At 46.7% G+C, this 22,502-nt stretch overlaps 1 protein-coding gene across 1 annotated transcript; it reads right to left on the bottom strand.

The window, feature by feature from the left end:
* Window positions 1-1,129: 1,129 nt before the first annotated feature.
* On the bottom strand, window positions 1,130-20,944 carry HACD3 (3-hydroxyacyl-CoA dehydratase 3). Its single transcript, XM_028705373.2, has 11 exons — window positions 20,713-20,944; window positions 18,397-18,439; window positions 15,709-15,782; window positions 11,662-11,826; window positions 9,149-9,200; window positions 7,586-7,696; window positions 6,207-6,334; window positions 5,298-5,410; window positions 3,930-4,036; window positions 3,294-3,425; window positions 1,130-2,670 (listed from the first exon to the last, which is right to left on the bottom strand). The coding sequence occupies exons 1-11, from the start codon at window positions 20,803-20,805 to the stop codon at window positions 2,594-2,596; spliced, it is 1,095 nt and encodes a 364-aa protein (XP_028561206.2). The 5' UTR covers window positions 20,806-20,944; the 3' UTR covers window positions 1,130-2,593.
* Window positions 20,945-22,502: the final 1,558 nt, after the last annotated feature.

Raw genomic sequence — 22,502 nt, 5'->3', positions numbered from 1 at the left:
CCTCTGCTCTGGAGAGAAAGTTAGGACAGCTATTTTTTCTGGAAGCTGGGCTGTGCAAAGAAAAAGCAAAAAAATAATAATCCCCTGTTGCTATTTAAACAGTGTGACTGGCAGGCACTTTTGATGTACATTTAAGAGTCTGGTTCTCAAATGGTAGCACTTTTTGAATTCCCCACTCTAGTCATTAATTTCACATTTTCACCAAGACTGAACTTGGGTATCGATGGTGAATTGCAACAGCCAGAGCTCAGAATTCTGCTTCTGTTAACTGGCAGGTTGGAGGGGATATGAGTAATGTCATGTGCTGTTGAACTGACTGGAAGCGATGACCACAAAGAGGAGTGTGAACCCCCTTGTAGATCAGGGGGTTCAAGAGATACCTTATGCAGGTGTAAAGCTGTAAGGGAAAACATTTCAATAGTGGGAAGGAGCAGAAGCACTCAAGCAGACCTTTCCCCACTCTCTGGCCATGGGTGGGGCATGAGGGGAAAGGGGTGCTGAGCCAGAGACCCGTGTTGTAAATTATTCCAGTATCACTCCAAGAGCCACGCAGGTTCTGCTTTGCTTCCCTCTGTTCTGCCAGGGTCCTTATTTATGACTTAACAGACATACCAATACGCATATGTAAATAGGAGGCATAACTCATTCCAATGTTGACCATGGTAGAATATCTGCCATCGGTATAATTTAAGCACTGTATTCACCCCAACGGGACGCAGGTGGCGCTGTGGGTAAAACCTCAGCGCCTAGGACTTGCCGATCGCATGGTCAGCGGTTCGAATCCCGGCGGCGGGGTGCGCTCCCGTCGTTTGGTCCCAGCGCCTGCCAACCTAGCAGTTCGAAAGCATCTCCGGGTGCAAGTAGATAAATAGGGACCGCTTACTGGCGGGAAGGTAAACGGTGTTCCGTGTGCTGCGCTGGCTCGCCAGATGCAGCTTGTCATGCTGGCCACGTGACCCGGAAGTGTCTGCGGACAGCGCTGGCTCCCGGCCTATAGAGTGAGATGAGCGCACAACCCTAGAGTCTGGCAAGACTGGCCCAAACGGGCAGGGGTACCTTTACCTTTACTCACCCCAAATCCTGTTTAGTTTTTTTTAAGAAAAAAGAAAACAGCAATGAGTGCACAAAAGACGTTTTTAAATATTTATTATTAGAAATACACATTCTATTTGCCTCCCGAAAGACCAGCAAATACAGATTTCATGACAAAAGTGCCTGCACCCTAGACTGTAATTTTAACAGATGGGACAGCAATGGAAAGGGCTAAGTAAGGTGCCCTGTGTGCTATGCTTGAAAGTCAGTGTCACTACTGGCAGATCAGGACTTGGGTCCCCCAAACCCCACCATTTACCCTCCTGGAGTAAATTAAGGTGAAAGTGTCACCTCCAAATTGGCCCTGAGGAGGGTGCCTGTGCCCAGTCTGGTGGATAAATAGTGCTTCTCCCCCAACTCAATTCTAAAGGCAGGATGGTGCCTTTCCTAGACCCCTCAAAGACAAAGCACGTCTAGTGGAGCCACCCAAAAGCCTTCTTGCACCAGAAGCAGAATTGTGATATTGGGTGGTGAGCTGGAGGAGGTCCCATCAAGCCAACTCTAGAAACGACAGGTGTCTTTCTGCAGAAGTTCTGAATCAACAGGATGTCCTTCCGCATCAAGGGGTTTAGAATACAGACGTAAGAAAAGAATGAATCCAGGGGTGGGGAAGCTGTGGTCCTCCAGATGTTGGGACTCCCAATTCCCATTGGTCCCTGCCTGCATGTCCAACTCAGAATTAGTTGGAGTTGCAGTCCAGCAACATTTGGAGCAGTGTTTGGGTCTCCAAACACTACACCTCCCATCGTCCCTGGCCAATGGTCCTGCTAGCGAGGGATGATGGGAGTAGTAGTCCAATGACAGCTGGAGACCCAAGTTCGGGAAACACCTATCTAGAGGGTGACAGGTGCCCCACTCCTGATGTGCATAGTAAGGGCATGCCAGTAGCAATTCAGAGGGAGAAGGGGGGCCTCGTGACTTACCATCTCCACTGCAGAGAGAAGGAAAGAGGCAGGCCTCAAAAAACCACCAGCACACCATTTTTGGCTAGAGGAAGGGGTGCTTAAGGTTACCACCCTGCTCAGGACTTTGGCTTGGGAGCCTCAGCAACAAGCAGTGACCAGCTAGCTTCCCTGCTCTGGGACCATTCCAAAGGTTTTGACACTGGGAAAACCCATAAAAATAAATAATTTTCTGTGTGGAGAAGCTCTTGCCTCCACCTGTGGACTTAGCCAGGCAAACACTGCTCAGCTCCTGGATGGCAGGGAGTTGTGTTCCCACTGAGGGGGGTCACTTTTATTTGCAGGTAGCACAGGACACAAGGGCTACGACTATTGGCTCAGCCTTTCAGGTTGACCAAAGAGTCGCTGGACCTAACTGGGAGGTGGGGAATGTCACCTGGATCCATCTTTGTGTGGGAGGGGAGATGCATGTTGGCTATAACTGTACAAAACTGGTTTTTCAGAACAACAGGGTAAGTAAAACCGTTAGGAGAGAGCCCTAACCCTGCCTTCAAGGTAGATTAGAAGAAGAAGAGAAAGGAACCATTCCAGGCTCCAGCCTAGTGCATTTTCCTCTTTTTGGATCCAAGGTGTCTCTTCCGTTGCTTGTAGAGGTAGCGGAAATTCACAAACGGCCCTGGAGGAAGAAAAAAGTCTGAACTCCCAAGGCCAGTAGTGCCAAGAAAGAGAGAGAGAGAGTACTGGTACTCAAGCTCCCCAAATTATCAGTCTAACATGCTGGTAGATGGTTTTAAATTGTAATGATTGAACTATTCAATGTCTCCGGCCTTAGGTGCTTTTTCGAGAAAGGGCAGGATAGAGATTTAATAAATGAGTAACGTATCTCTGTGAATAGTGGCCTCTCACCATGCCCTTCTGACCTTGTAAGGCCCCAAACTGCCCCTCCCCCTTAAACAACTGCAGCAGGGGCTGTGTGCCAGTATTTATTCACTTGGTGTGGCTCTGTTCCTGCCTTAGCAAACAAAGATTGGAGAAGGGAGGGCAGGAAACGGACTTTGACAGCAATTCTTTGGGGGGGAAAGGAATGTAAAGCAAGGTGACAATTTATGACGACCCCTAACTCTGCAGAGCTTTGTGCAAAACCTTACCCTGGGAGGAGAGTTCAGGATACTATGATGATGTTGATTATTATTACTACTACTACCACCACCACCAAGTTATCCAAGAACAATTCTAGTCCTCATGAAGTCCACCCCAATCCCACATTACCTTGTTTGCAGACTTTAATCTGAAACTCACCTAGAAACAAGAAGACAAGGTAGAACTGGAGAAAAAGGGAGAAGGGAACGGTGATGTTCAGCGGGTAGGGCAGCATGAAGCTAAATCTCCCAGTGCTGCTGAAGACGGGAATAGCCTGAATGATGGAGACAGCTGGAAACAGAAGGAAATAGGGCTTGAGGTCAAGGCATCTTGCGGGGAAGAGCAAAGGGCTACAGTTTACATGCAGCTTCGTTCAGCCTCGTCTCCAGCAAAACACGAGAACGTGAACAACAGGAGGCAGGGAGCTCAGAAAACCAGGCAAATGTACCGCAATCAAGGCTGGAAGAATTGCTTCCAATCTTCAGGCACCCAGGACTAGGGCAGCGCTGGAGAAAAGGTTATCCCTCCATTTACTGATAGACTCCAACTGCCATAAGCCTCAACCAGCACAGCCAACGATCTAGGATGACGGAAGTTGGAGCCCATTCCCATCAGCCCCAGCAAGCAGTGCCAAGGGCCGGGGATGATGGGGCTTGTAGTTCAGTGACATCTGGAAGCCCACAGGTTCCTCACACCTGGCACAGGCTGCTTCTGAGCCTTGAGTGGCGTTGGATGGCAAGTTTGTGGTGCTAGGTAACGGGTGTCGACACAGTCGCCTCTGTCTCTCCAGCATACCTTCTGCTAAGATCCCCAGAGGGTAGAGGGGCATCCAGATGCTGTATCGAATCCAGGTCAGGATCTTCCATTCTATATCGAGGCACGAGAGCATGTAGAAGGGATACCTGGAAGGGAAGCCCTGCAAGTCAGTGGCTCATCAGGCTTAGCCACCGAATACCCCCCAGGAACGAGAAAGCATGAACAATGGCAGCGAGCTGAAAAGACGTAGCACAGCCAGGGTAGCGTAGCGGTTATAGTGTCGGACTAGCACCTGGGAGACCAGGGTTCAAATCCCTACCCAGCCATGAAAGCTCACTGTGTGTCCTTGGGCCAGTCATAGTCTCTCAGCCTAACCTACATCCCAGACTCTGGAAAAATGAAGAGGAGAACCATGTCTGCTACTTTGAGCTCCGTGGAAGAAATGTGGGATACAAATGCAACAATAAAAAGCTTCCTCAACCTGGTGCCCTCATTAAAATAAAAAATACATTAAGAATTTGGATGGGACTTGTGGGGGAGCACAAAAAAATATTATGGCCTTTGATGCTCTGTTTTGAGCACCTGCTAAAACTGTATTTAGACAAGCCCTACCCAGAAGTGTAAAGTTGACATGTGTTTTAATAAGTAATTGTATTTTACAGTGTATACTTTTAACTGCTGATTTTCATATATTAGAATTGTAGAGTTGGAAAGGATCCCAAGGTGTCTAGGGCATCTAGTCCAACGCCCTGGAATGCAGGAATAATTGTTTATATGTTTTATTTATATATATATATATATATTTAATGTTATGTATACTTTATATTTACTTAGAGATTTTTATAATTAAAGTGGTATAGACAAATTCGGTCAAATTAACTAAATTTACTGATTAACCCGGCTCGAGCCAAGTCTATCACCTCAATTTGCGGATCTTGCACTTCTGCAAGCGCCACACAATGTCTGCCTGCAAGTAGCTGTTCCCTGAGTGTGGCAGCACCTGTACTTTGGAACTCCCTGCCTGTTGACACCAGGCAGGCACCTTCGCAGTAGTGGTTCAGGGATTATGGGAACTGTAGTCTCAAAAACATCTGGAGGACTGAGTTTGAGGAAGCCTGGGTTAAGCTGAGCAGGCCAAAGCACAGACAGTGGCTTCCTTTCAGCGGAGATATAAATGAAAGGGTTAAGCCTGAGCTTCTCAGCTGTGTTCTGTGTTGAGGAAAGATTTGAATATGGAAGGGAGAGGCAGTATCGGGGTGTGTGCCATAGAGGAAACCACAGAAGGGGAGGGTGCTCTTGAGGCATCTGGCTGGCCATTGTGAGAAATTGAACAGGATGCTGGCCTGGATGGGCCACTGCCTGGCTGGACAGAGCAGCCTGGGACTGCAAAGCAAGATTCCCCGATACCTGAAGATCTCCACCATGCTCCAAATATAGAAGATGAAGAAGACGACAGCTTTGCTCTGCATTTCTTCCACACCTCCAAGGACAATTAACAACACAAAGTTTCTCCCAAAGACCTGGGCAGGAAGAGGGGAGAGAAAGACGTAGAAGCGTTTGGAACAGAGAAATGGCATACACGTAGCACACTCGGTGTCTGCATGTCTCTAAGCCAGAGGGCAGGAGGGAGCTAGTACTGTATTCAACATGCTTCCAGATCATGAAAGCAATTGACCTCCATGTGATTTAGCTCCTCTTCCCGTGAAAAGGAGAACAGAAATTAATGTGTGAAAGGCTCTGCCAGACTGCCAATTAAGGCTGCCCGCATGAACACAGGCCCAAGTCTGGAGACAGGCAGGATCAAACCAGGGTGGTGTAGTGGTCAGAGTGCCAGGCTAGGACCTAGGAGACCAGGGTTCTAATCCCCACTGAGCCATGAAGCTCACAGGGCAACCCTGGGCCAGTCACTCTTCTCAGTTGGACCTACGTCACAGGGTTGCTGTGGAGATACAACTGGGGAGGACCACATAGGCCACCTTGAGCTCCCCAGAGGAATGATATGGCTCAGTGTGGTGCAGTGGTTAGAGCGCTGGACTAGGACCTGGGAGACAGGGTTCAAATCCCACACTTGGTCATGAAGCCCTCTGGGTGACCTTGACAGAGTCACTGCCACTCCAGGAGAGAGAAGCTAAGGCGCACAATTGGGGAGGGCTCTGCCACAGCCTCCCCTTTCTGCTGGAACTCCAGCAGAGAAAGAGAGAGAGAAATAAATAAAGGGCATTTGGCCTAGATGGGAGCCAGGAGGCCCTGGCCAAGTTTGGAATATGGGCCCTGGGGTTACCAGAGAGGGGTTGCTGGCTCTCTAACTGCAATTACCTGGAGGATGACAGGCATGAAAGGAGCCCGGATCAGACCAATCAGTGTGTTTACAATCTCAATGAGAGACAGCGTCTGGCAGAAGTACATCATGTCTGCCATCGTGTGGAAAGTATCGAAGAAAGAGTCTGCAAGAAAGAGGCAGACAAGGAGGTTACTCTTTGGAACTCCTTAAAAAAAAAGAGAGAGGTGCACCTTGGAAATTGAAAAATGGCTGGATCAAAAGAACAGGAGAACTTTGCAAGGGGAACTCTGGAGTCAGGCTTCTCAGAGAATGGTTTCTTCAGCCACTCAAGTGTTTTCAAGTATGTTGGCTGGAGGCCTCTGCAAAACAAACAACTAACATGTCTGATAACAACATCAACAAAATTTATGGCTGGCTTATATTGAGGCAAACCATTGAGTCCCATCTTGCCTATTCCAAACAGCAGCAGCCCCCCCAGGCCCTCCTTTCCAACCCCTTCCGTTCAAGATAAGAGTTGTAGCGGTCCAGAGTTCGGGGGCTGTGTGGGTGTTGAAGATCTATTACTATTCTTGCAGTGCCCTTGAGTTGCCCAATCAGCATGAAAGGGAAACTATGTAAAAACCAAGAAGCCTTCTAATTGCAGCCAATCAGAGTGAAAGGAAGTGAGTCAGCCACTGAGGATTGGCTCCTAGGGTCATTCTGAAGAATGTGTGGGAAGATCCCACACCAAGAGTTGTTGTTCTGTATGCTTTAAAGCAAGAGTTTAAGAATCCTGCAAGCGACTTCCGCTTCAAAAGAACGTGCAAGTTCCATACAACAGAATTTCAAGTACAGTGGTGCCTCAAGTTACATACGTTTCAGGTTACATACGCTTCAGGTTACAGGCTCTGCTAACCCAGAAATAGTGCTTCAGGTTAAGAACTTTGCTTCTGGATGAGAACAGAAATTGTGCTCCGATGGCGCAGCGGCAGCGGGAGGCCCCATTAGCTAAAGTGGTGCTTCAGGTTAAGAACAGTTTCAGGTTAAGAGCAGACCTCCAGAACGAATTAAGTACTTAACATGTGGTACCACTGTAAACACAACTTAAGTCACTCTGAAAGACGACACTGGAACACGCCAAATCATTTGCCCATGTATGTGCACAGAAAACAGCAGATCTAGCCCAAAGGCAACACATGGAGATCTGCACTGACTGCTGCAATGCATCCCCATTTATTATTATTATTGCATAACTTCAAGATTATTGTATAATCTTAGAAGGGGGCGTGGCTGCATCTATTGTGAAACGGGCCTGAACTTCTGCACGTGCCGCTCTACTGCTGCTCAAGGACCTTTTAAATGAGAGCAGCCAGGGATTGAACTTGGCAGCGGAGCACCAGCCAGCAGGGACAAGAGGGCGAAGAGGGTCACTTGCCTTTCCCCAGCATGAAGAGCCGAACGGTCATGTTCACGAAAATCCATGAGTAGCCCAGGAACTGCACAAGGTTGTACATGAAGAGGTAGCCTCTCTTCAGGTGCCGGAAAGCTGCAAGGCATTGCAGAAGAACAGGGGCTAAATGGCAGAAGTCAGTGGAATGCAAGATCCTGTCTTTGGTCGGAGGCACGACGACAAAGGCTTTCTTTTATATCCATTCATTTTTCACACCGCACATAAAACTACGTAACCATGTTGCTTAAAAATATCAAATCGAATTCTTACAGTTCACACCAAAAAACCTTTCCACATATTACTGTGAGATCTTGGTGGGTTATGAACACAATCTTCTTGACACACATAATCCAAAAACGGTTGCCACACATTAGGGAAAAGATGGGGGTTAGAATGCCCTTTGTCACACGAATCTGGCATGTCAGCTTTTCAGCCAGGGCCATTGTCTGTGCTCTGGAGCACCACGCTTCAACGTTGAAGCCCAAGGCAGTTCGCCATCATCACATGACTATTTCCATATGTGTTGCAGCAAGGAGGAATGTTAAAAGGTCTTTATGAGCAGTTGCTGGAGCAGACATGTCCTTTAATTCCAAGTAAAGCAAGTTGGAGGGAAGGCTGCAGCTCCAGTTTGTATATTAAATTCAACTCTTTAAATACAAGAACCTAAAATGGGTTAAAAGATTTGCAAAACCACCACATACGTCTGTAGGATCCAGTCTCTCCATATCCCCTCCAACAGGTTGATGTTGCCCCTGGTATCATGTGGGATATTCACAAAGGGGAAAGATGCCACCTATGTAGGAGTTTCAAATAATATTCCCTTAATTGGGCCAGAACTGTTTAAAAATGTGTTTTCCCTACAAAGCAGGTTTCATTACTTGAAGGTCCGTTTCCAAGGGAATTTTTGTGGCCATAAGATGGCCAAATTCTACCTCTATTAATATTTTGTGTATAGTTGATACTACACCCTTTGATGTAGCAGGAACATTGACCATAAGTTTATAGAATAATAGAATTGGAGACTTGGAAGGGGCCCACGAGGGCAATCTAGTCCAGCCCCTTGCAATGCAGGAATCTTTTGCCCAATTAAATTAAGAGTCTCATGCTCTACCGACTTAGCTATCCCAGCACTTTTCATGTTTAATTGTTTAGCTGTTCTAAAGCAGCCAACTCGTGGTCTGACTGAATGGCTAGTACATGGTTTTAGCAGAAAGAAAAGCAACCAATTAAAATTAAACTGTGACCATGTTGCATTTCAAATCTTAGCCAAAATCTGTTCTTCATGTAGGGAGAAAACATTTACACAAAAATCCCTAAGTCTATATAGACCTGCTTGTTCCCAGTCTTCCCAGTCCATCGTATCTCCAGCTTCACAAAATATGGGGTGGTATCTAAACAGGGAGATTGGAGGAGCGGTAAAGAAATCTTGCTGGCGCAGAAAGGTTTGCCAGACAAAAGATACTGTAGTACGACTCATGCAACACGTTGATGACTAATATACACGCAAGTATTACCAAAATGATTATACAAAAGATACTGGCTACTTACGGTCTTTGGGGATGCGGTTCTCTATGCTGATTTTGTTAACCCTTTCTTCCTCCTAAAAAATGAGCAAGACGGGTTTTTAGCAAGTGTTAGTGCCATTGGGGGGGACGCGGGTGGCATATGGGTTAAACCACTGAGCCTAGGGCTTGCCGATCAGAAGGTCGGCGGTTCGAATCCCCTTGACGGGGTGAGCGCCCGTTGCTCGGTCCCTGCTCCTGCCAACCTAGCAGTTCGAAAGCACGTCAAAGTGCAAGTAGATAAATAGGTACTGCTCTGGCGGGAAGGTAAAGGGCGTTTCCGTGCGCTGCTCTGGTTCGCCAGAAGCGGCTTAGTCATGCTGGCCACATGACCTGGAAGCTGTACGCCGGCTCCCTCGGCCAATAAAGTGAGATGAGCGCCGCAACCCCAGAGTCGGTCACGAGTGGACCTAATGGTCAGGGGTCCCTTTACCTTTACCTTAGTGCCATTGGGAAGCCGCCTGCTGACTTTTGGGACAGACCTTTGCCAAAAAACAAAACAGAAAAACCAACTCAACAACATCCAATGTGAGCTGATGTTGAGCCAGCCAGTTCTTGGGCAATGGTGTCTGTTGGACAATTCAGATGGCCTCCAGTTTCAGCTCTTTCCCCCCCTCCAGCCCCCAACTTGCCTGGGGCATTCTCTTTCATTTTTGCTTTCATTTTAAATTGCCTCTCTTCCTCCTTTTCAAAAGTCCCTGCTAAGTACTGCCTTCCCTTTGCAGTTGCTACTTACTCACCCCGCAGTCCTGTCTGCCTTTAACAAAAGCTGCCTTTGCAAAAAACAACACTACTTAGCATTTAAAATAGCACAGTTCAAAGTGCTTCGTACACTCACTGTAATGTTTAGAAAACTTATTCTACCACTTCATTGCAATGGCCTCTTAGGCAAAATACAATAAACTCAATCCAATGAAAATAAAAATGACTTCGAACGAACTATTACATCAGAATTAATCAGTTAAAATGCCTGCTGGAATTTTTTTTTATATAAAAAGGTTTTCAGTAGGCAGAAGTTCAACAGGGAGGGAGCCTGCCTGGCCTCAGCTGGAAGGGAGTTCCATAGAACTAGCCCCACAATATTGGATGCACAGCTCCTGGTGGGCATTCTAGCCATGGGGTGCCAACAATTATTATATTATTAATTCTATTTATATACCACCCTCTATCAAAAGATTTCAAGGCAGCGTACAACATTAAAAACACATTACAGAACATCACTGATTAAAAACATAATTAAAAACAGAGTAAAAAGCATACTGACAGATAGCCTAATAATAAAACAATCATTCCACTCCCCCACACTTTTACAGGCCATAGAATATTTAACAGCCATAGGCCTGGTTAAAGAGGAATATTTTTGCCTGGCACCTAAAAGACATGTAATGGCGGCGCCAGGCGAGCCTCTCTGGGGAGAGCATTCCACAATTGGGGAGCCACCACAGGAAAGGCCCCGTTCTCTTGCTGCCACATTTCTGGGATGGGGGACATGGAGAAGGGCCTCAGATGACAAGTGCAGGGTCCGGGTTGGTTTGTATGGGGAGAGGCAATCCTTAAGGTCTTGAGGTCCTGAGCCATGTAAGGCTTCATAGGTCGATACCAGCCCTTTGAACTGGGCCTGGAAACTAACAGTGACTCCCCCAAAGACTTCAGTAGTTGGACAGAGATGTATGGACCCAAATTGTGGGGGGCCTTGTAAATATATAGTAGAGCCTTGAACCTGGCCTAGGAGAGCATAGGCGGCCAGTGCAAGCATTTGAACACTGGAGTTACGGGCTGGCAATACAGTGGTACCTTGGTTCTCAAACGCCGAAAAGGTTTTCGAACTTTTTCAGAAGCCGAATGTCCAATGCGGTTGTCGGCTATTGTTTCTGGGACGCCTGCACCAATCAGAAGCTGCGCCTTCGTTTTTGAACCTTTCGGAAGTCAAACAGACTCCCGGAATGGATTAAGTTTGGCGCTTTTGTTTTTGCTACTTATTTTGCATTTTTGTTTTTGAGGCTTTTCCAGTTAATTTGTTTTTGTGACTGTGTGGAACCCAGTTCAGCGACTGGTTGGTTGATTGATTGTGTGACTGCGGAAATGGATAAAAGCTCCCCATCCAAACAATGACTATCATCAGTGCAGTTAAGAAATTATAATTTTTTTAATTTTTATCATCTACAATACTGTCCTATTTATTTTCTAGTACAGTACATTGATTATTGCTTTCATTTTGTGGATCAATGGTCTCGTTAAATAGTAAAATTCATGTTAAATTTCTGTTTTGGGGGTTGTTTTTAACGTCTGGAACGGCTTAATTCGTTTTGCATTACTTTCTACAGAAAGCCTTGGTTTTGGAACGCTTTGGTTTTGGAAGAGACGTCCGGAACGGATTAAGTTTGAGAACCAAGGTACCACTGTAGTCTGTTTCCATCATCAGCCAGGCAGACAGGCCCACATGTCCTCATGGAGCAGGGATGGGACAGAGCACATTGTGGACCACTGGCTAGGCCTTACTTTGGCTTTCAGCTCCATCTCAGCATCCGACTCATCCAACCAACGATCAAAGTCCGGAGCAAGGAACAGCGGCCGCTTCTCCTGCTTGGTCAGCCGTTCCCACCACTGGCTCTCCTTCTTCGTTACGGTGATGTTCAGCTGCCTCTGTGTCATTTTATAGGCTGGCTGAAAGAAGACAACCACAGAATCACACAGAACTTTGGAGTTGGAAAGGAGCCCCCAAGGCTCATCTAGTCCAAGCCCTGCAATGCAGGGATCACAGCTAAAGAGGCCCCGACAGACAGACCCGCCCCCACCTCTGCTTGAAGACCTCCAACGGAGGAGAGTCCACCACCTTCCGAGGGAGACCGTTCCGTTATCAAACAGCTCTGATCGAAGCTTGTTTTAAGCAGTGGGCTGGAAAGAACTTCACCAAAAATCACACACACACACACAAACACACAAGCACAGTTGTGGATAACCTGCAGTGCTACTCAGCACAGGCTACCCTGGCTTTGCAAAAGCATCCACACCAAGCTACTAATTCGCAACTTTTAAAACTGAATGTTCAGATTTGTGACCCAAGCCGTTACCCAACAGGATTCTTTTCACCTGACATCATGATGCAGGTAAGGACAAGCCTTCAAAGCTACAATCAAGAGCTGGAGGGTGCTGATGGGTGCTGGGTGCAGCGGCAGAGCATATGCCCACGCTGTGTAGGGGGGCGCACCCCAGAGGGGTGTGTGGCCTCCCAGGTGCAGAATAGCTGCTAGGGTGTTCAGAGAGGCGTGCGCGCCCTGCAGCAGGGGGCAGAGCGAGCTGCCCATGGCTCGGGGTAGGTTTGGGAGTCACAGGTGGGCAGCGCATCGAATGTCACCCCCCTCAGTGAGGGCACCCGGGCGCTCCACCCCCACCGCACCCCTTCCTATGCCCCTGGCTGGGTGTGCACCTTACTCCTGGAGGAGAAAGCAGTTTCCATTGCTGAAATGAAGGGTGCTCAAATATCCATTTTAGCAGCGGTTTAAAGAGACCCTGAGCCTCAAAACGGCCCCACGACGACTGTTGCAGGTAGCATGTTCAGTGAATATTCTGCCATTCAATGGCAAAAATTACCAAGGGTACTGCGACCTTGAATGAACTTTCAGAGGGGTGTGGCCCTGCTCCTAGACATAAGGGGGAATACTAATGCCACTGCTGTAAGATACATTTTGACATAAGTAACGGACTTTGCAAAATACCCACAAAATTCATGACTATCGTGCACTCCTTGTTTGTTGATTTGGCACAGAATGTACCATATTTCACACCGGAAGCAGCAAGGCTCTCTTCCTCTTAGGCCATCAGGATACTTCAGGCAGGTGCCTGTCAGTCTGACAGCCAAAACTATTCTTTATCATACTATGATGGTTACAACTGAACAAGGCTACACAGACAAGAATTGTGGAGTCGTTTCTGTGCAGATTTCTGTAGCACATCGACATCTGTGGCTACGACTGGGAAGCCATCCCTTCTCTTGCTTCACAGTAATTTGGTGCTATCCAGGATTAGTCAAAACAAACCCATTTTTCAATGGGTCTACTTTGAGCACGACTAATTTCAGATTTCCCTCACTGTGTTTCATAACTTGTTTGGGTCACTTTGTGCAACCAGTTCTGTGTACTGCTGGCCCCATCTGTGTGCTCGACTGGGGTGAATTTCTTATCTCTCACTTGTCAGGGTTTGGAACTCTATAGTTGTGACTGAGCTTTTGGCATAGAAATCACAATTGCTCCAGCTTCTAAGGGGGCTTTGACATTTCTGTTCCCCTGCAGGCAGGAGGATTGCAGAAATTAAGATCCAGGCAGGCAGTTTTCCCCATCCAAGCGGTTAGGTGAGCACTGCAGGAAACTTGAGCCAGGTATCTGATACTGAAGTGGCTCCAAGAAACTCTCTAGGATAAGCAGAAGCAGGTAGCTCTAGGATGCTGGCATGTAGGCAGAGCAGGTTCTTGCCAGAGGCAGGAAGCATTAGCCAACTTCATTGGCTAATACCACAACCTACGCACAGGATTCTGGCTTATCACACAAACAGTGCTGACTGGAATTTCAGAGTTGCAAAAACCACTGAGCAATCCCACATGCTGATCTTATCTACATAGCTGCATGGCCACACCATCATTCTCTGAAACAGCAAACTCAAGATGGGAACCACTGAGAAACAAGAGGTATTGTAGTGCTGGAGGAGATTCTTGAGAGTCCCGTGGACTTCAAGAAGATCAAACCTATCCATTCTGAAGGAAATCAGCCCTGAGTGCTCACTGGAAGGACAGATCCTGAAGCTGAGGCTCCAATACTTTGGCCACCTCATGAGAAGAGAAGACTCCCTGGAAAAGACCCTGATGTTGGGAAAGAGAAGGGGACGGCAGAGGACAAGATGGTTGGACAGTGTTCTCGAAGCTACCAGCATGAGTTTGTCCAATCTGAGGGAGGCAGTGGAAGACAGGAGTGCCTGGCGTGCTCTGGTCCATGGGGTCACAAAGAGTCGGACACGACTAAACAACTAAACAACAACAACAACAACAACAGTGAAGTTGGGAAATCTTAGTATGTTAAACTTTGGTTCATGTAGGCATGATGCATTGTGGGAGAGTTAAAACTGTGGATTTCTGGGAAATAGAGATCTGGTCTCTTTAACTGTAAAACTCCCTGTCTTTAGAAGTGTAGATCAAATTGCCTCTTGACTCTAGGTGGGATGCTATGTTATCTGGTTTGCAGATCCTGGCACAGCTGAGGGCTTGAATGTGGATGGAGTGTGAAAAGTTACAAAAGGCTATCAGGTAATTTACAGCTCAAGAGCCTGGTATGGGTCAGAGAAGTTTGGGAATGAAGGGAGAGCCTTTTGATCTCAAGGTCTCTGAGAATAAACAAAGTTCAGCTGTGTGGGTCTTCTGACAATCAGGAGTTCTTGTCTCATCATACAGCCATTGGCAAATTGGTAATTAACCCAAAGAAACGATTGGTTCCCAAACCTGTATTCCAAGGATAAAGGTATGGGGAATTCAGATGCAAATTACAGACTACCTTGCCCTGGTGTTCGCCTGAGGGCGTTTGACCAGAAGAACCGGCCTTTGTGACTTCTTACTATGCTTCGAACTACTGATTACTTGTGAGTATGTTTTAGTTAGTGATATTATGTTGTTATTTTTCTTGCTTGTAACCTTTTAAGAAATGTGCAGGCTTTTACTCTTTGAGTAGCTTTTTCAATAAATTTGGGAAAGGACTTTTGCCTTTCTGTATTCTGTGCCTTTTGCCCAGAGAAGCTGAACTGGTGCTTGACCACTTAGTACACATGACCTGTTGGATTTCTGTCTGTGTCACGGTTAAGTGACACAGAGCTGGGCAACCCGATAAATACTGAAGGGGGTTCTCCTCCTTGGACCCCATTTGAGGGTTGACCCAGGAGAGGAGGTGGCGGCAGCTTACGATTTGTTTTGTGACTTGAAACACCTCGCGTAACTACCCCTCTCCCTGCCAGGTCTGACCGGCGTTTGGAGGACTGGTCAAGGGGGGATGGATAGTTGTGCGATTGCTACAGGTATAAGCACTGCTTTTTAAGTTAAAAAATGAGGTGTCAGTACTCATATCCTGATAAAAGTGCTGTTGGTCCAGCACAAAATGGCTACAATAAGCAGCAAAAAGAAGTGAGAGTCTCTGTTGTGTAATGGTTACAGTGCTGGACTGGGACCTGGAAGACCAAGGTTCAAATCCCTGCTCAGTCACTGTCTCTCTGCCTAATCTGCTTCACAGGGTTGCTGTGAGGATAAAATAGAAAGCAGGAGAAGTCTGAGCTCCTTGGAAAAAAAGGTGGGATGTAAATGTAAGGGGGGAGGGAATAAAATTAATATTCTGTACCAGTGAGTACCGTCATAGAGGAAGTGCTGGGTATAAGCATACTCAGGGGAACTCTGAAGGTTGCAGAGGTATATGCAGAAAACCACCCATGAGAGACAAAACTCCAAAGCACCGTCCACCTGTTGGTCAGAGCACTGGTCTTGTAATTCAGCTGAAGCAAAACACCAGGAGCTGTTACCTTCGGGTCCACTGGTGCCAGGAACTCAATTTGAAATTCATACACGTTGTCTCCCTTGGCTCCATGGCCTTGAGCTAGGAAGAAAAACAAGCAGAAGTAAGAAATCTACTTGAGAATTGCAGGGAGTGGTACAACTCTGCAACTGAATGACAGCTCCGTTTCTCAGAAGGCTTTCCAGGTTAATTGTCCGTCTGTCCTTCCTGCATTTTTTTTTTTTAAAGCAGGTAAAAGATAAATCGGAAACACCAGGACTTGGCCCTCTGCAGGGCACAGTGATGCATCCAAGCACAACCCGCCACATATCAAGTCTGGTGTCAAGGAACTGCTAAAATTGACAAGAGTTCACTTCTGTCCTCATCATGGCTAGCACCTTCATTGACATCTTTCAGAACCAGGTAAAGGCTGCCCAAGCTTCTTGTCTTTGTTTTGGGGGTCATTTTTGCTTTGTTTTAATTGTTTAATATAGTTATGTTTATGTTTTTAAATGTGTTGTTAGTCACTTGGAGACCTTTGGGTAACAAGCAACTAACAAGTCCAATAAATATTAACAACAACAACAACAACAACAACAAATAATAATAATAATAATAATAATAATAATAATAATAATAATAATAATGCACAACTAATAATAATAATAATAATAATAATAATAATAATAATAATAATAATAATGCATTTTAATGTGGTAAGTGTGCCCCTCACAGGCCATATTCTTAGTTAAGGGATCATTCTGAGAATGATTAAAGGGGTAAAGGGACCCCTGACCATTAGGTCCAGTCGCAGGCTACTCTGGGGTTGCAGCACTCATCTCGCTTTATTGGCCAAGGGAGCCGGCGTACAGCTTCTGAGTCATGTGGCCAGCATGACTAAGCCGCTTCTGGCGAACCAGAGCAGCGCACGGAAACACCGTTTACCTTCCCACCGGAGCGGTACCTATTTATCTACTTGTACTTTGACGTGCTTACAAACTGCTAGGTTGGCAGGAGCAGGGACCGAGCAACAGGAGCTCACCCCGTCGCAGGGATCTGAACTGCCGACCTTCTGATCAGCAAGTCCTAGGCTCTGTGGTTTAACCCACAGCGCCACCCGTGTCCCCTGAGAATGAGTAGGAGGCCCCTTTTCCCCTCACAGAGCGATAATTCCCAGAATGGTTTAACAATCAATTCCTCTTCACAGGAAATTCTGGAATTGTAGTTCTGTGAGGGAAACAAGGGATTCTCTACACCAGTGTTTCCCAACCTTGGGCCTCCAGCTGTTTTTGGACTACAACTCCCATCATCCCTAGCTAGCAAGACCAGTGGTCAAGGATGATGGGAATTGTAGTTCAAAAACAGCTGGAGGCCCAAGGTTGGGAAACACTGCTCTACACCAGTGTTTCCCAAACGTTTTTGGGCAACGGCACACCTGTTTACCGGAAAAAAATCTCGCGGCACACCACCATTAAAGCCCCGCCCCCGTGACGTCATTCGGGGAGCCGGCGGCCCGGGCCTGAGCTGGAAGGAGAGGCGGTGCTTTTCGGCACAAGGCAATCGGCCTGGAATTGTTTCCCGCGCGCTGCGAAAGGGAACAGCTGCGGTCGCGCGAACCCTCCGGCGCTGGGAGGGGAAAGGGCGGAGTCGCAGAGCACCAGCTGGCCGAGCGGTTGCGCGCAGCGTTGCGCTTTTGGAGAGCGTGCGGCTGCTGCTAGGGGATCCGGGGACGTGAGCAGGCCTGGCCCGACCCGGGTTGAAGGAGGACAAGCCGGCAGCGCGCCAAGTGAGTTCGGTTGCGCACGACGGCCCCCGCTCCCCCCACCCCCGCCGGATCCTCGCCGCCGCCGCCTCTCGCCCGCCTCCCTCCCACGGCACACCACCCGATGTCTCACGGCACAGTAGTGTGCCGCGGAACACCGGTTGGGAAACACTGCTCTACACAACGCTCAGCACCCTTAAACTACTGCTCCCAGGATTCTTGGGGAGCAGCCATTAGTGTTTAAAGTGGTATCATAGTACTTTAAATGTATGGTATGTAAGTGGACACACACACACCCCTCTATATAATAATGAGTTAAATCTCATTCAAAGACAGGATTTGGGTTGGGGTTTTTTGTTTTTTTTAAAGTAATGCAATGCATTGCTCTTACAAGTTTTTAGACATAAGGCAAATCCATGATGAGGAATCAGAAGATCAAAATAAAAACCAAACAAACATTTGCATTGCATCCACTTATCTTTCAAATTTGAATGTCAGTTCCTTATGCAACAGCAACAGTAAACAAGATGTTTTGAAAGAGAGAGACCATTATTAGCAGGGCTTACAATCAACTCAATAGATCGGGGAAATTTCACTGCTATTATTCAAATAGGTTGAATTTTGTTTGAAATTATGGCACAGGAGGGGAAAGCCTCCAAAGTCATGTTAATTTTACAGATACAGTAGTGGCTTTTATGTCAAGAGCTCAGTTGTTTTAGGCCTTGTGACAAAAAAAAATAACGCTTTTAAAATGCAAACACGGCTTCTCCTTCCCCACCCCCCAAAGCAAAAGTTTAACAAAAGTCAGGAGGAAATAGTGATTTTAAAAAAGGATATTACATATTATTTATCGATACTAAATTGCCATCTACTGCGTAAAATCTTGCCACAGCAAGATCCCATAGCCATTTTCTTCCAGAAAAAAATCATGAAAACACAACAAAACTGACCTACCTTTGAAATGGAGCACATTGTCTGTAATTGTGATGTCAGGATCCTGCAGAGAAAGAGGCAAAAGAAAAAGAGCTGTATTGGATCTGATAAAGGTTTTCATTAGCCCATTTGCTTGTATTTAAATTACCCGAGGTGCCTTCGACAACCTTTTGTATCTTACTGCACCCCACTTTTGTAGCTCTTGCCTGTGAAGCGGTTTCATAAACCTACAAATATATTTTTAAAACCCATTCACAGAATTGTTGTAGGAGAAGGGGTGTTATTAGTTTGTGGTGGTTTTGTTCCTGGCTTTATCATGTATTTTGTGGTTTTATTTTGTATTTGCAGATGAAGGGTGGTAATAATAATAATAATATAATAATAGAAGCAGACTATCAGAGACAGGGATCTGCAGAGGACGGCATAATGGTAATTTTATCATGCTTTTATCCCAGCAGATTCTAAGCTGCTGTTCATCACAGCTTGGAATGGGAAAGTACATACTTTTATTCAAATCCCCACTCAGCCATGAAGCCTGTCGGCATAGCTGTCAACTTTCCCCTTTTTTTTAAAGGGAAACTCCCTTATTCTGAATAGGATTCCTCACAAGAAAAGGGAAAAGTTGACAGCTATGCTTGTGGGGTGACTTTGGGCTTACTCTCAGAATACCCTACCTCACAGGTTGTCGTGATGATAAAACGCAGAGGAAGGAGAACAATGTATACCACCCTGAGTTCCTTGGCGGAAATTATAAAATGTACATATAAATGTAATAATTATAATAAACTTTTTTTTAAACCATGGTCAGGTGCTTAGGGGAAAAGCCTTGATGGAATGTTCCCTATAAAATAATAGGGCCTTCAGAAGCCTAATGTGAGACATATAGGGATGGGGGCCCTACAGAAAGGGGTCACCAAAGCTGCAATGTGTTGCAGATGAGGGGGGGGGGGAATAAAGCATAGCTTCTTCTCCCCTATTACACAAAAAGGAGCAGCAGGAATTCCACAAGGAGGGTGAAAAGGGCATAATGCTGTCACCAACCCCCCAAACCTCACTATCTCCACAATGAGGCTTAAAATTATGTGTATTTTATGTGTATTTTAACGAACTGAAAAGTGTGAAAGAATATGAGTCACGGGGGCGTGGAAAGTGTGTGTATGGACTTGTGCTTAGCGTACGCTTTTCATTAATGTTGTTAACATTGATTTATAGATTATAAATGGTGTATTGAATTACGGATCATATAATAGAGTTTTTGCTCTGATGTTTAGATTATTTTTTTTAGCTGCTGTTTCATTAAGAGTGTTTTACAGACTGTAATTGTTTTATTTGCTTTATATTATTTGTGCTGTATTTGGGAGGTTCTCTTTCGTTTTGTTATTTTTTTTGTCAGACGCTTTGAGATGTATTTGAATGATTTTACAAACATAAATTAATCACAACACCCAATATGTATTCATAAAATGAGATTTCTCTGAATGGAAAGCGGCATCAAAATGCTATAAATCTAATCAAATCAAAAGTTTTTAGCAATACCCTTATAGCGCCGGAGACCAGTGCAGGATTTATGGGGAAAACTTTCCTGTAGGAGAAGGGTTGTAAAAGGGAAAAGTGTGCCAAGGTGTGCAAAATCCTGAGAACTGTAGTCTTTAGTTCCTTGCAGAACTACAGCTCCCAGCACCCTGGGGGGGAACTACAATTCCCAGGATTATCTGCAGGGGAGAGGAATGTGTGTTAACTGTATGCTGTGTCAAATGTAGGTGTGTTAAATGTAGGTGGTATGCACACATGCGCACAGGGAACCAACCAGATCGAAGAGATAATAACCTGCTTTCTCCCTTCACCTTTGCACACCCACTTGCCCCTGTGGATCCCTCCGGGCAAAACCGGCATGCACACCATGTTACTAAAGAACGATGATTGCATTATTAACTTGCATGGCCCTGAAGCCTCCTCTGCAAACAGCCTGGGGCCTGCCCAATGATGCCCAATAAAGCACCCCCAAAACGCTCCTCGGCCAAATGGGGATCGGTGGCGATCAAGGAGCACGAATACCTCGCCGTGGAAGCACCTGCGGGCGTACCTGTCGCTCTAAGGAATTTTTTTTTTGGGGGGTGCTTTATTGGGCATCAAATAAAGCACCTGCGGCCCCCCGGGAAGTGGGGTATCTATAGGGCACCCGGGAGGGTGGGGAGAAGAGAGGCTGCCCCAGAATCCCTTGGGCAGGAGTGGAGGTGGGAAAGGCCGCAGGAGAGATTGCGTGTTATGGGGGGGGACCGACACCTACCTGACCTCCCCACCCCCCCGGCTCCGCAGCCCACCGGGCCAGGCGCTCACCTGGACGTCGCTGAGCTCCACGCGCAGGTAGAGCTGGTGGTGCCGCTGCGCCCAGTGCACCTGCGGGGTCAGGCTGGCGTCGGCGCTCGGCATCCTCTTCCTCGCGTCTTGTGCGGGAAGCGCCGGGAGAAGGCAGAGAGGCAAGCGAAGGGGCGGCGCCAATGGTGCCCGCGCTGATCGGGAGCGCGCGGCCACGTGCGCGCGAGCCCGCTCCCCCGCCCCCGTCCCGCTTCTCGGGGCGCGCGCGAGCCTAACAGACTCCGCCTTGCGCAGCAGCTTCCTTTGGGGGGGGGGCGGGGAGAGGAAGCCAGGCCAGCCCCGCCCCGCGCATGCAACGGACGCGACTCCCCGCAAGGAGAAAGCTAGCAAACCAGGCAAGAAGCGCCTGGCTCTGGGGGAGAATGAAAACATCAGGGTTAGGATGCACAGTTTGCGGGGAGGCCTCGGTGGTTTCACCGCGCCGCCCCCCTTCCCACTCCAAATATCCAATGGAGCCCAAGTTCTGTATGCTAGTTTTCTCCTTGCAGAGAGTTGAGGTTTACCAAGTCGCAACCCATTCCACTGCTCGGCTAGGGTTCCTGCCGTTGCGTATGTAAAATTATCCTCCCTTGGAGCATAGAAGCTGGACCTCGACCATCCGGAGTCTTCTAAAACGGGCGCATGCACTGCATTGGATCCTCCTAAACTGGCTTTTTATGACAATAAAAATAATAAAATTCAATTTTAAAATGATGCTGTATGAGATCTTCACTTGCAGTCTTATAAATTACTTAATGTGTTAACACGAATAGAAGTGATAAATATTGCAGCTGTTGTATAAGGGATTACTATCATGATGGGAATGTAAATGAAATCAATTTTGGAATGCAGGAACAAAGTAAATCATCAAACCATCAATTCTAGCATGCGGGGGGCCACCTAAATTTTATAATTTGGTATTTGAATGATTTGTATTAGGAATTGTATTATAATTTGGCATTGTTATAATGAGGCTATTATTGTACGTAATTGAAAACTACGGTAATAAAAATTATTTAAAAGGCAATTTAAAATTCAGGATTGTTGTTGTTGTTGTTTAGTCGTTTAGTCGTGTCCGACTCTTCGTGACCCCATGGACCAGAGCACGCCAGGCACCTCTGTCCTCCACTACCTCCCGCAGTTTGGTCAAACTCATGCTGGTAACCTCAAAAACGCTATCCAACCATCTCGTCCTCTGTCGCCCCCTTCTCCTTGTGCCCTCCATCTTTCCCAGCATCAGTGTCTTCTCCAGGGAGTCTTCTCTTCTCATGAGGTGGCCAAAGTACTGGAGCCTCAGCTTCACGATCTGTCCTTCCAGTGAGCACTCAGGGCTGATTTCCTTAAGAATGGATGCATTTGATCTTCTTGCCGTCCATGGGACTCTCAAGAGTCTCCTCCAGCACCATAATTCAAAAGCATCAATTCTTCGGCGATCAGCCTTCTTTATGGTCCAGCTCTCACTTCCATACATCACTACTGGGAAGACCATGGCTTTAACTATACGGACCTTTGTTGGCAAGGTGACATCTCTACTTCAATAGATGAGAAAATTCAGGATTAGGAACAGTTAAAACATATTACATTCACAAGAATACTGTGGTTCCTGAAAGAATGAAACACCATTCAAATGAAATATTCCAAAACATTTCATATGTGTGGTGCATAGAAGTGCCTTTTACCAACTGCTGCTTCTTCAACAGCAACGGCCATTCCTGTACCAAGAGACCCTTCCCACAGTAGTTCATGCTTTGGCTACTTCAATACTGGATTAC

This window comes from Podarcis muralis, chromosome 14, assembly GCF_964188315.1.
Source record: "Podarcis muralis chromosome 14, rPodMur119.hap1.1, whole genome shotgun sequence".
Classification (NCBI taxonomy): Eukaryota; Metazoa; Chordata; class Lepidosauria; order Squamata; family Lacertidae; genus Podarcis; species Podarcis muralis.
The sequence above is the reverse complement of the archived record's forward strand: the minus strand, read 5'-3'. Positions and strand labels throughout refer to the sequence as shown.